This window comes from Centropristis striata, chromosome 14, assembly GCF_030273125.1.
Source record: "Centropristis striata isolate RG_2023a ecotype Rhode Island chromosome 14, C.striata_1.0, whole genome shotgun sequence".
In the NCBI taxonomy this organism is placed as follows: Eukaryota; Metazoa; Chordata; class Actinopteri; order Perciformes; family Serranidae; genus Centropristis; species Centropristis striata.
Genome location: NC_081530.1, coordinates 22,253,473 through 22,267,438, shown reverse-complemented (window position 1 = coordinate 22,267,438; position 13,966 = coordinate 22,253,473). Strand labels below are relative to the sequence as shown.

General features: G+C 40.5%; 1 protein-coding gene across 11 annotated transcripts in view; it reads right to left on the bottom strand.

Moving 5' to 3' along the window:
• The window catches only part of LOC131985505 (sodium bicarbonate cotransporter 3-like), a 48,904-nt gene that overhangs the window by 19,635 nt on the left and 15,303 nt on the right, over nt 1-13,966 (bottom strand). For 8 of the 11 annotated variants that reach the window (XM_059350647.1, XM_059350652.1, XM_059350649.1 and 5 more), the window contains exons 2-7: nt 10,988-11,069; nt 9,014-9,163; nt 7,075-7,213; nt 6,582-6,742; nt 5,744-5,932; nt 4,334-4,699 (exon numbers count right to left, since the gene is read on the bottom strand). In XM_059350647.1, coding sequence (XP_059206630.1) covers nt 4,334-4,699; nt 5,744-5,932; nt 6,582-6,742; nt 7,075-7,213; nt 9,014-9,163; nt 10,988-11,069 — 1,087 coding nt within the window. The remainder of the gene's footprint in view (nt 1-4,333; nt 4,700-5,743; nt 5,933-6,581; nt 6,743-7,074; nt 7,214-9,013; nt 9,164-10,987; nt 11,070-13,966) is intronic. The other 3 variants (XM_059350655.1, XM_059350656.1, XM_059350657.1) reach the window with 1 other exon arrangement.

Here is a 13,966-nt window from a genome sequence, read left to right as displayed (position 1 = left end):
ATGCAAATATGCTTTCCTGTGACTCAAAATGTTTCAAACCTATCAGTGTATGGTGTGCATTTGGAATCTTTCAACAAGAACTTAGAATTAATGTGATATGAAAGCCTATCAGCTTTGAGATTCTTCTGACATCACCAAGAATCAGAAATGGAGGACGAATTTATTGTTAGCATCTGTGGGCACTCGGAGCATTAAAACCCAACATATGGACAAAAGTGAGCAAAGCCATAGGATTATATGGTAAGTTCTAAAAATATGTATTTGTTAATTGATTCCAGCTACTGATTGTACTTTACTATGAACCAAAAAAGCAAAAATGATCTTTGTATGTGGTCTGAAAACACCTTTAGAGGCCACTAAAGTCACCAGTTAATTCTCAACTTCATAGGTTAGTGTAGTGTAAGTACAATCATCAATGACTAACTGAAATAGACAGGCGATCAACTTGATAATACAAAAAGTAGTTAAAATGTTAACAAATTGAAACAGTAGTATTTGGATTTACTGTTTAAAAATTCACATTTTGGGGTGCAAGTGAGAGGATTTACTAGCTGTAATGATTTGGTACTGTGCTGTAACTCTGTGATGTCTCTCCACAGGGAAGACGATACATTTCACAAAGCACTGTTCCTATTTGCTCCCCGTCTGTTGAGCTCATTACTCTGGTGCTTAAGTCAGTCCTGCTTAGCTTGAATTCATGTCAGCTTTAAGCTAAAGTTGAGGGAATGTGTCTGACACGCCTGACAGTTCACCTTCCTCAGACTTCAGCACCTTCAAGTGTTGAAGCTCTGGTATTTTTGTGCATAATTCGCTGCACACTTCAACATTGCTTATGTGATTTGAGCCATACCAGATACAGGAAACGCTAGCACTTGAGGTGACATGAGTGGGAGATGAAATGAGGGAGTCATGTCTTTGAATCAGAGGATACCAATGGCATACTATCCTCTGAAATTCAGTAGTAACACTTCTTTTACCAGGTTTTCCTTCTTTTCTCATTTTCCACGTCTACATCAACACACCAGGAGGTAATCAAGCCAACGTCAGACAAAACACATTAAGAATGGCTTAAGCAACATGCCACATTCTCATCTACAATAATCCCAAAACAAAATTAAAATGTGTCATTTCTAACAGCATGTGGTTGGGCCAGTCATCCATACCCTTGAACTGTACCCTGGAGTAACCCCAGTGGATGCTGGGTAGCTGTGACTGCTGAACAGGAGCATGATTGCTCACATACCCGACAAAGCCTCTTGGAATAAGGGAGGGATTAGCTTAGGTTGCAGTCGCCAACACACTTCATTCAGAAAGGCTAAGCCCTGGAATGCTCCCCCATACTGGCCATTTAAACAGTGGCGTCATAGCGCTACCACATTCATATGCAAAAAGCAACATAAACAACTGAAATTAAACAGATTTTCTGGCTCTTATGTGAAGCTGGTAGTTGAGATTTATCTGATTAAGGTGATAAAATCATATTGTTGAGCTTGGCTTGCTGCTGGTAAGATATAATTCTTCCCACAATGTATTATATTGAACAAATACTCAAAGACTTACAAGCAGTTTTAAACATCCAGGTATTATAGTTATGAGTTTAGATGCTGCCTTTTTATATTGTGTTAAAATGGCTTTGTGTTTTATAAAATGGACAAATTCTTAAGACTGAAAAGCTCTAAAATAGGTCCACAAATAACGTGACACGAGAGTACCAGTAATTTGCTGCATGCCCTGTACAGGTATATCCGCACAGACTAATGAATGGGTTCATGGCATGTACTATAAATGTTCTATAAATAGCCTGGGCACAACTTAATACCATTACTGTACAGTTGTAGCCAATGCTCTAGAGTATCTGTGGCCCTACTTTTTGCTGTGTGTCTTGCACTGTTGGCATTAGTTTGACCACTGTTGGCGGCTTTTTGGCCGATTGAGCATGCTGAATTGGCAGAGTATATAGTTGGGAGAAATCACTGACTGGCTGTTCATATTAAGCAAATTACTGCACGAAAAGAGAACTAAAGTGAGGAAAAAAGCAAAAAAAACTAAAGTCAGGAAGGCACACACAGAAGGCTCTCCTCATTTTTTATCATCTCATCTGATTATTCAAATACACAAATATTTTCACAACTACATGGCCATCTGGAAGGGAGAAAGTGAAGACTGAGTGAGAGTGGTGTGAAAGTGGTGGGTAAGGGTGTATATCCGCAGTTCTAGGTCTTTTAGTTTCCCTTTTTGAATGATGAATACTGACTACAACCACCTGCTTGTATGGAGCGTTATTTCCTCTCCTGCAGGCGCAGAATGTACATGCTGGACGGCCGTTGGCTTTAGTCTTTATGGTGAGTTCAAGTGCTACTTTTTGGCACAGTTACAGGTAACGTGCAGCAATGCAACAGATGGCCTTTGTCGCAACTTGTCGCTTATTGACCCGTTAACCAAGCTATAACTGGCATTCAGAAAAACTACTCTAAATGACACATTAAGGGCATTTTTTGTCTAACACTGTTCAATACCCATACAGTTTTACTATTTTAAGTCAACGCTGTACAATAGAGCAGTTTTTACAGAATACAGTTATTAAACTGTGACGATGACAGCTTGAAACCCCCCTTTGAATAATAACCCACACGCTGATGTCAAGACGCTTGCCTCTTGGGAAATACTGTGTATTTTCCTAGAACGGGGTACAATTACAGAAGCTCTTCGGCTATAATAAGACCATCCCAACCTTTAAGATTCAGCTTACACAAAGCGGTCGCTGGTTCTAATGACCCATACTTTGAAGTGGAGTCATTCCCAGTGTGCATAGACACCACAGACGCACACACTGAAACACAAACAGTCTAATAATAAACTGACAAGGAAGAACAAAAAGTCACCGTAAGAAATGATAGTACATCGAGTACCAATACACCCACCCTGGTTCCTGGGTTATATTTAGCCAAGCTGCTGGCACCCCTTACCCTCACCCTCACTACTCTTAATCGGGTAAAAGAATGTTTATACTTAGGAATTGATGAGGAGGAAGAGCATCGATGCCAAGAGATGCAATGGGAAAAGCACAAGTTGGATGACATGTATATCTGTGTGTGCTCAAAATGGAGCAGTCACCTGGAGATAAAACGAGTGTCTGCGTCATACAGCAACAAAAACTCAACAGCTAGGGATGTCCTGAGCCTATCTATGAGGATTCTGAGACTAAGGAATTGTTTTAAACTGATTGTAATACTGATTATAAAACCCAATCCATGTTAAATCCTTTATTATGATAAATTGTGGATCCTCTGATGCAGCAGGAGGCTATTCCAAATGCAATTTTGTGAGCGAGTGAACAGCAGAGTGGTGCGCCAGTAGTTCCAATTAATGATATCCAAAACTAAGAGGGTGTGTGCAAATATAACCAGAGCAAGTTTGGGTTTAAAAACAAGGCAGTATTTTGCAGGTGCAATATGCTGCAACTGTAAAATGTCACCCTGTTGTTTTCAATGTGCATTTGAATATTTTGATTGTAGTCATAAATATAGAGATACTCTTATGATCTCTTATGCTTTTGTCAAAACATATTTATAATAACATTGCCCTTTTTAAAATCATACAAACCATTAAAGGATTTTTTTAAAGGAAGAATTATCACATTCTGTTGTATTTACATATTAGAATTGGGCTCGTATAATAGTATTAGTGGATTTTTAATAATTTTTAAATGACTGATCAGGGACAAAAAGTTTTTGTTTTTTTTAAATGATCTGGACATCCCTTCTTCAGGTCTTACATAAAACACCTTGACTGAGAAGAAAGAGAAGGGGGAAGGTAGCTAATGTGGTAATAAAATATCACAGGACACATGATGCAGTATGGAAGAAAGACGGACCAAAACATTTTGGAAGACAGCCATGCAACAACAACAACGAAGGAGGTGTGAATAGGGACAGGGCCAAGCAAGGCATTAATGCTGAGGAATATCTTGAAAATGTGTGGAAATTCATGAAAATGTGGAAGGAGACAGATAGAAGTTTGAATGGCAACAAGAAGTGTAGAGAGCTGAGAGAGCAGCGAGAACAAGAGATATTAGTGGAAAAGAATGGGTCAGTGGGAAAGATAGAAACAGAGAAGGGAGAGGAGAATGAATCATGAGGTGGAAGAGGGAGTGGTGTCAAAAACTTTGTGGATAAATACTGTGAGAAGAGCGCCTTAGCAAGTGAGCCTTGCTGTGGGTTATTGATGAGATGGCCGCAGGGTTGGAAGTTAACAGGGAGCAGAGCTTTCATGCTAGTGCTAGTGTTCTCTGTTCAAGCCGTGACTCACACTGGCAGGCTACACAGATATTTGCCTTCTAAGGGCAGCAGCTCGAAGCCCTGGGATGCCGAGGATGCTCGCCGGCTGAGCTGAGGTGATGCTGCCTCTTCTTCTGCCGAGTTTGTTGGGTCGTCGTCCTCGGGGGGCGATACAACCACTTCAGGGATGCCTTGAGGGCCAAGGCCCGCGCCATGGGTGCGTGGCGGGCTCGGAGAGGAGCGCCGGAAGACATTGGGGGTACTTTGAAGGGTGGTGAGGAGCGGGGAGTTGGAGGAGGAAGAGGGTAAGAGATGGTTGAGCAGGACGGAGACTCTGGACTCTCGTCTCTGGGAGAGGTTGGAGACAGAAGAGGCTGCCCCTGGCTTGTGGAGAGAGAGACGTGAAGAGGACAGGCCCTCTCCTAACAGAGGAGACAATGGCAAAAAGGGGGAAAGGAGAGGGGAGAGAGAAAAGGAGGGAAAGGAGAAGGAGGAAAAGGAATAAGGGATGGAGCAGAGAGGAAAAACACATGAAGTAGGAGTACATCACGGAGGTGGTATCTGGAGGAGACACAGCCAGGAAGGGTGGGCAGCAAGAGCGTGGCAGAGGTGTAGTTAGAGAGAATCGTGCTTGCATAAACATGAGCAAAAAGCATGGTTGTGTGCAGAAGATGCTAAGAATGATTCAGTGATGCGTGTAGGAGGGTCTGCAAGGGCCAAACAACTTGTCACATTCAACTCCAAACAAACCAATCGTACAAGATGTCGGTAGGAAAGGCAAAACTGAGTTCAGAGAGGCTTGCATGCAAGAGAGGGTGAGTTAGCACGATGTCAGTGCACTGGAAGCAAACATGTGCTCTAAAACAACAGACTACTCATAAATCCTGCACAGTTCACACTCATTTAGCACAAGACGCACATCTTTCACACTCCAACTATTACCAACACCGACCATCAATGAGACATATATAATTTTGACCTTTCACATTTGCGTTGCATGTTTAATTATATGGAAAAGCAAGCCCAACAAGAACCACAGGCACGTAAGTGGAGAATGTGATATTTCTTTCATTCTTAAAACCTCAGATCTTGTAATGCACAGTAATGCACACCATACATTAACACCACTGCGGCCATGCCCAGTCAAAAAAAACAAAGAATGCTGACTCCAGTTGCAGGTAAAGCAAGATCTCCTGAGTGTTAACCTATGGAGTAAAAACAGTCATTAATTCAAAACCCCAAGCCAGACCAGCCATACAGGTTAGCACAGTCAGTCGCACCCAGATTTCTCTTTCACCGAGGTCGCTGACTGCTTTAATATAGATCATTCTCCAGATTTTACTCACTTTTACCATCCACCTTCTACGATGGCATTGAGGGATTTGAACAGTGGATTTTTAGGAACAGTTCCCCAGTGATGGAAAATATGGAGGAAAAAGAAATTCGAGTGCACAGTAGGATCTCACCGTTTCTTTCAAGCAAGAGTGGGTCAGAATGTTTCTTGCCTATGTCAGCAATGGAGCGCACCAAAGGGATGCGATTGCTGAGTTTTCTCTCATTCTGGTGGTGGTGTTTCTTCAGCATGGCTTCCCGCACCTTCTCGCGTAAATCGTCCTTCAGCTGGCCCGACGCCACCATGCTGTCTATTAGCATGTCTGAGTCACACAAAGACAGGGATGTAAACACACAGTAAGAAACACTTACTAATTATGTAAAGATCATTAAATATGATATTGCCAGAGTAATGGAAAGATATTTGCTTTATTTACCTCAAACTTTACACCACAATGTTCAAAAGAAATACAATAAGGAAAGATACTGGAGAGATGTTTTCCAAACATTGTCACTTATTCAACCTTAAGTCAGATTGAGGTATTTGCCCATCTTTCCATTGTTCTGCTTCTCTGTCCGTTTCTGTCAGCTACAGAGTCTGTATCAGCCAATGTCTTAATTTGGCTTCTTCTACTTATCCACCTCTATTTATTTATCTATTTAGCCTGTTTGTTTGTTTACTTATTTATTTTATTTTTTATTATTTGCTTATCTTTCAACGCAATACTTGACTTCCAGCAGTTCCTTATAACACTCCAGGAATAGTAGTCCTGAGGAATCATGATTTAGAGGTGTGGCTAGTGTGAGGGGAGGGATGTTTAGGTTCATGTTGAATCACTATGAAAAAAGTACATTGTTTGAAGATGTATGTATATGTGATGGGATAAAAATTGTAAAATTCAATAAAAATATCTGAGAGAAATACAATGAAAAGATATGAAAATGTATCTTAAAGAGTACTGAAAAAAGTACCTGCAATTTCTTCGATACTGTTGGCCCTCATATCCAGCATGACTGTGCCGTTGAGTATGCAGCTTCTCAGTTCAAATAAGCTGTGTAGTGACAACGTAGCCACATAGGGCTTACTCCACCTCTCCCCTCCGTCTTCCACATCCTCTTCAAACTTCAGCCATCTGTAGGTAAACACCAAGAGCACAAACACACACAGAAGCAAATTTACTTGAATATATAAATTATAATTAACAAAACATAAATATGAGTTGCACTGGAGTTCAAGTTTCATCAGTGAGGAAAAAAAAATCTTCATTGAAGCAAAGTTGTGACTAATAGCCACAATACCAGATAAGGATTTCAAATTAACCCTGATGATTTTATAAAAAAAAACTATGCCACAAGGGCATTAAAAAATCCTTAAAACTCATATTTGTACGAAAAGCCAACAGATCTATGGGGTTCTGTATTGCTTTCACTTTGTGGTTGTCATCACGCTTTTTTTTCTTCTGACCTGGCGGTCTCCTTCCACTCAGTGGCGCTGCCATCTCTGAAGGAGAGTTCGTCCAGCTCAGTGAAGAGGTCATGGGGGACGTGCTCGAGGTCATCATCCTCTGTACCCAAGATGAACTGGACCCGCTGGGATGGTGTGTCTGCAAGGCCAAAGGTCATATTTACAATAATAACAGTGAAATTCTCCAGGCATTATGGGCTATTAAAAATAAGCACAGGGAGTTTTTGCACTCTAGAAGCTCTGTGTGGCAGGTTGTTAAGAGTGTGTTCCTGTTTTGTAGATCCATGTGCACACGGTGACGTGATACACAGTCCTGCCAACAGTTTCACACTTTTCCACTGACCTACAGATGGCTGCAATGTACCAAGCAATGCAGCAATTGTGCCAGCAGGGGTAGGGAAGAAAAAGACTGTAAGCTAATAAACATGGATGTAAACAATGCATGTTCCAAAATGCTCTGCTTTGAAAATGTTTTATGAAGAAATAAATGCATTTTGATTGTTAGACTTCAAGGATACACACAAAGTATGCCAGTATGTAAACATAATGTTTGTCTGTTTACATAAAAACTCCACAGGGCACCTTTAAATGGATGACTTAAACTCAAAAACATTTTCATGTGTGGTTTGGCCGGTACCACTGCACTAATGCCATCAGAAGCTGAGGAGAATTCTTTTTGGGGTTCTTAAAGCCCAGTACGTCACCGTAACTGCTTTTCATTACACCACATGAGAAGGAATACGTCTTCAGGCTTGATGCTGAGAAAGTGTGTGGGGGAGCGTAATGAAAACCTGAATGCTTTCCAGCAATTTTCTTTTCATGTCTGATCGAATTAGAGGGCAGATATCAGGACATCTGGAACCAGAGAGAAAACGGAAATAGATATGGCAGATTACATGACTAAAACGCCACAGGGAAGAAGAATGGGAATGACTGGAAGCAAAAGAGGGAGAATTATTTTCTGTTCAAACATGGATTCATAATGTGTGTGGGTCTGGTGTATATTATGCACATTTGAGTAGTCTACTGCTTATTATTGCCACACACTTATACCTGATCATAAAGATCGTCTACCCACTGACAGGTTTCTTTTCTCGCTCAATAACTTATGTAACAACCCTGTTCGGAATATACAACTTATAAAGTGTAATCGGGTGTGCCCTCTCTCGCTGCTTAATACCATAACAGGACAAAAATGGGCTTTGTTCAGTTTTCAGTGTTTGGCTTTGAATGCATTGTTTGGGTGGTTGAGTTGATGCTGCATCTTTTCACACATAGCTTAAAATGTCATAGCCTTCAATCAGTGTCAGAGGCTAGTTCCCAGTGGCCTTTAATGCCTTTTAGAGCTTAATGTTTTATTCAGAACTGTTTGAAAGACAGAGAGTAACAGAAGGTTTCAGTAAAGTGGTGTTGTTACCTGGGAATCTCTGCATTTTTCCCCCCAAACCACGGCCTTTACATCACACATGTTCCTGTTAACATTCTTCAGCTCCGTCAACCAAGGTTGAAAGTGAAAAATTAGCTTTTTATGTGTGTTTTAACTGAAGATGTTCTGTAGCATTTGTATTGCATTCAAAGTCCATGACCAACAGAGACCAACACACCACTCAACCAGCTTTATAACTATTTGCAAAGAATTTCTGTATCACTTTAACGTACTGTGAAATAAATGCACCAGAAAAGAAATTGAAAAGGTACACCAATTCTGAGCAAGGTCCATTGTGGATTGAAAAGGTTTCTGGTTATTGTCTGGGGCGAGCCCTGTGGATGTATGAAAAAACAGTTGAAGGCTATGAAAGTAGCATTAACTGCAAGATAGAGCACTGTGTGAAATAAATTCAGTGGAGAGAGGGCTTTAGAGAGATAAATAGAAAAAAAAGTGGTTTGGTGTTTGGTACTAAATGGGGGCATTAAGAAATTAAGGATGAGTGTTTCCAACCGTAAGTGGGGGATTCCCTGCCATCTTCCTTCCCCTCCTCAGAGTCTCTCTCTTTCTTCTTTCGGTGGTGTTTGTGTCCTCGGTGGCGATGCCTCCGTTTGCTCTCCCTCCCGAGAGGAACATGGACGCCTACGTACACTGCTCTGTGGCCTGGGGACAAGAAAAGTGCAATACCAATTCAGACACATTTACCGTACACAATTTACAATTTAACAATTTAAAACAGCATAGAAGATAGATGGAATTCCTAATTTCAGTTACATCTTTGGTATTATGATACAAAATATCTACTAATTAGGCTTTAAAGATATGTTATTTGAAATAAACTACAACCATGTTATTTTTACAGTATGTCTGCTTAAGATAAAGAAATAAAAGTTCAACATATTTACAACAGGTTCCATCTATAATACTGTAAAATCTGATGTGCAGTTTCTACCGTAAAACATGTTGTACTCGAAGACTGCTGTTTATTTCTTACCCATCACACACAGCAGATTTCTACCTCTGTTAGCAAGTAAAGCTCATAAACTGACAAGGCAAGTGCCATGTCAGATTTTTCCCACAAGGACAACAATAATCTAAATGGAATTCCAAATGCAATAGATTGAATTATATTTCAATATCCAAGCCTACAAGAACGGTATCTGGTAAGAGACAGAAAAACGAACATTTGAAACAGAGGACGGAGAACTTTCCATTTCATTCATGTGCTCGAGAAAATCTACTTGAAGGAAACCAGAGTACAACATTTGACTTTTTCACCCCTCTCTCAAATGTTTTATCTACTTCCTTTCTTTATTGTTACTGCCACACAGGAACTGTGTTCTGAAATGCAGACGCCCTATTTTTGCCCTACATTCTCTGCCAATACTCATTTTTCACAGATGAGTCATCCTTCTTTGATTTGAGAGGGAACCCAGGAGGAATGGAAAAAGATGCAGCACATTTAGAGGGAGGCAAAAGTGACACACATGAGCTTAACAGATTGTGGTAAACAGGGATGGAGAAAGAAGGAAAGGAAGAAGAAAAAAGCCACAGGAGAGGAAAGAGGATGAAGTGGAAAAAAAACAGCTTAGCTGGACAGAAAGCATAGGGCTCCAGGGGTGTCACCAAAGGAAAGAATAGGATAAATGGAGATATTATTGAATAGAGGATGGAGGATATGAAGTTCAATGGACCCACATAAAGAGAGAGCAGTGAGTTGGAGGGAGAGGACAGAGAGGCATGTAGAAAAAGCCTGAAGGAGATATTGTGGTGGTAACAACATTTGTGCTGCTTTCTCTACATGTGAACAGCATCGACACTTCATTAGATGCCATTTTCCACTGCATGGTGCGGCTCAACCCAGATCACTCTTTCAGATTTTTTATTTGCCAAAAGTGGAGTTAAAACACTGAAAACACTAATTGGTCAGATGTCACCAGTGTAGCATGTGACAAACCCATGATTTTTAAATAACCAAGCTACCATCAATAAACGGCCGCAACTTTTTTTATTCACTCGACCCAGATTTTCCAAAATTGGCAGTCTGCAAAACTGCTCTACTACACCAGACACACAGCGGTCACCACGCCAAATAATCAGATATTCCTCCGTTTGGCTGCTGATAAAAGGATTCAGCAAGTGTAACATTGAAGAAGATGTCAGGGCAATTTCATGCAATAGCGATATGCCGATCAGCTGAGAATGATGTGGCTACTGTCCACAGTGGGAAACGAAAAACAGAGAGACCTGCTTCCAAAACTGAGTTTAGTAGAGTTGAGCAGAGCTGTACCATGCAGTGAAAACATGACTAAAGGCTCCATCCACTATTTGATCTTAGCAACAAAATCCCACCATAATAAATAATAGAAATATAATAAACAACATAATCTTACCAACAAGCAGCTTGGGAACCTACCCTTTACACCGATTTGAAAACAGCACACCATCTCAAGAAAAATATTTCAGTCTGGGTGGATTTAAACTTACTTTCCAAATCTTCTCTTTCATAGTTTGTGTGAGTGGTGAAGCTGGACTTTCCATGGTCAACTAGTGCCTCCTCATCTAGACCCTGAGAATGAGAGAGAGAGGGAAGAAAATAAGACATGAGTTTCTTGTAAATATATGTATTTTTATTTCTAATTAAAAGGAAAAACAATGCAATGAGACAGCTCATTGGAATGGACAATAAAAGTTACTCCCCCTGAAGTGTTGGTCCTATTTACTCCAATTAGGCACAACAGGCATTCAATAACATGTCTCACTGTACTGCGCACAATGTTTGAAACAATGAAACTGAAAATATATTCATATTCATCTTTAGTTTACCCTTTATGAAACACAATAGACTGTCATCACAAAAGAATATCAAAGTTGGTAAGTTTGCTGTGTGGGATGATGAACAGGAACGGCAGATACAGGATCCGTTGGTGTAGAAGAAGAATGTGGGCAGCTCACAGGCCAGTGAAAAGGTCTCTGACTTATGAGACTAAAGTTTCTCCAATAGTGTTGGCACGACACCAAGTAGCGAGGCGAAGACTGACTTGGCTGTAACAGGACTAGTGGTAACATAGCATGGAGATCCTTACTAGGCTAAGACGATGTCTACCAACATGGAGAAAAATGATATCCAGTGTAACAATTGGAAGATGGAAGAAGATACTGTTAACGCAAAGTCATCCAAACTGATCAAATCATATGGGCACAAAACCTGCTATACAGAATTGTTACTATTTAATAATGAATGCCACCGCAAACCTGCACACGAGTGTGGAAAGCAGGGATTCATAGATCACAATGTTGGGCTCAGTGGTCGATGACTGTGAGCCGTCATGGTGGACAAAGGCATTGTCCATCAGCCCACCCCCTATAACCTCTACATTTCCGAGTTTATGTGTTGGAATAAAGCAAGGACTTTCAGATGGCCAACACCAAGGACCATTTCCTTACCACATGGCAGTCAAACGAAACAGCTCAGACCATAATCTGGAACAAAAATAATTAAGTGTACTTAATGATTAGTAGACTGTAACTCATCTCGTTTGAAATGTAGTACAGAACAATATTACATACTCTGAGATTAGTTTGGCAGATGTGAAAACAGCAAAGTAAGCAGATTAACCTCTGATGGCGTTCTTTAACAACTTTAATGACTAATGAATAATAGACTGCAGTAAAGCCTCATTGAAACTTTATGAGGGTTTGTATGTGTGATGTTTTCCGCAAACTAATTAGTCTGTATTGGAAAAATCATTCAATGTTATGCTCCATGCCATAAAGAGGTTGAGTTTCATAGCAACGTCAAGATGCTGGCTACACTCATTAAAAAAAGAGGTTATGACCTCAGTGGCAAAAATGAGCCTGATATCAGTGTCATGAAAACATCAAGAGATGGAAAAATCCAATTAGAGGAGACATAAAGCTGTCAGGATGCATAGCAGCAAAGGTGCGTATTATTAAAAGTTATTTATTGAATTATAGCGTCGTAAAACAATAATGAAACCACATACAATTGCTATACTTCTGAGGACACTTCTCCACGGGTGGTGCAGCCTTGACCATCAGCAGAACATGCATAACCTCAACATTTAAGCTAAAATCAGCCAAATCCTAATACTAACCTTTAAATTAAACCCAACTTTGGTTAGACTAAAACTCAAAACTGGTTCTCACAAAGGCAGATGTTTCAGACAACAGCTACACACGCACACAGACAAAAATCATAAACCTCCTCAACCCAAACCCGGTTTTGCCCAATTACCAACCTTGTTATTAGTGGTCCACTGACTCTATACCCTTAAGAGCCAAAACATTTAGGCACCCACAGAGACACTGTCTCCAATTACTGCTGCATGTGTGGCCAAAACGGAACTAAATGTGCTGGGAGAAGTCACTGTGACTCCAACACCAGAACGCAGCAACTGATACCGATGTCACCCCGGGCCACAACCACAAAATAATGAGTAAACCAGAATCCCATGGCTAATTACATTTCACACCTGTAATAACATTAATACTTCCAGCTGCTCTCTAAGACCACTTGAGGCCACACAGAGAGAATCAATAGTAGTCAGGCCAGCTCCGCTCTGTGATCAGTGTGTCTTTCAACTTGGCATGATGTTTTGTGACCAGGAAGGAAAAGCTTTTTTTAGACAGGCATTCATATAGGGTCTATAAAAACCACAGGAAGGCAGTGAGCTAATGGTGGCTGACAGCCAGGCTGAAACCATTGCCCTGAATCAGGGGTTATAATACATGTTATGGCTGATAGTCGGGATCTCATCTCTTTAGGCTGCAGAATACTGTTCATGAAACTGAGAATGAAATTCTACGCATGTTCAACTGAGCGCAAAGTGATCAAAGATAAACACCAGATGTGCATAATAATTATATAATAATTAAATAATAAAAAAATAATAAATAATAATTAAATATCTTACATTCAATCCTTTACATAGGCCATATAAAATGATCAAACACCACCCCTCAACAACAACAAATGTACTGTTCTACTGGGTCTTGTTCAAGCCCTTTGATGCAACACAATCCCCAATTGGATGATCCTTTCAATCCCTACAACCAATCACTGAGAGGCATTGCTGCCAAGCAGGGAAGTGTGGAAACAATAGGTGGCAATGACAGCTACGTGCTGAAAAGATACGCGATACGTCAATGATATCAGGGCCTCGTGTTTCTTAGCCCCAACATGTCAGTCACTTCCACATACCACACTAAAGTTTTGTTCTGATAGAAAGCACATATTCTATGTCAGTCTCCCCGTTTCATTACTGCCTTACTACTATGAGCATTGTCTTCAATGACATTCACATTTCCACACATATATTACCATAATCATTCTCCTGTTAGAACCCCACGTACAATGAATGATGCCATCTGCGATTGTGTCTGTGTGTGCACTTGTAAGCCTGTGTGTGAGTGCATGCATGTGTGTGTGTGTATTTCTCAGTT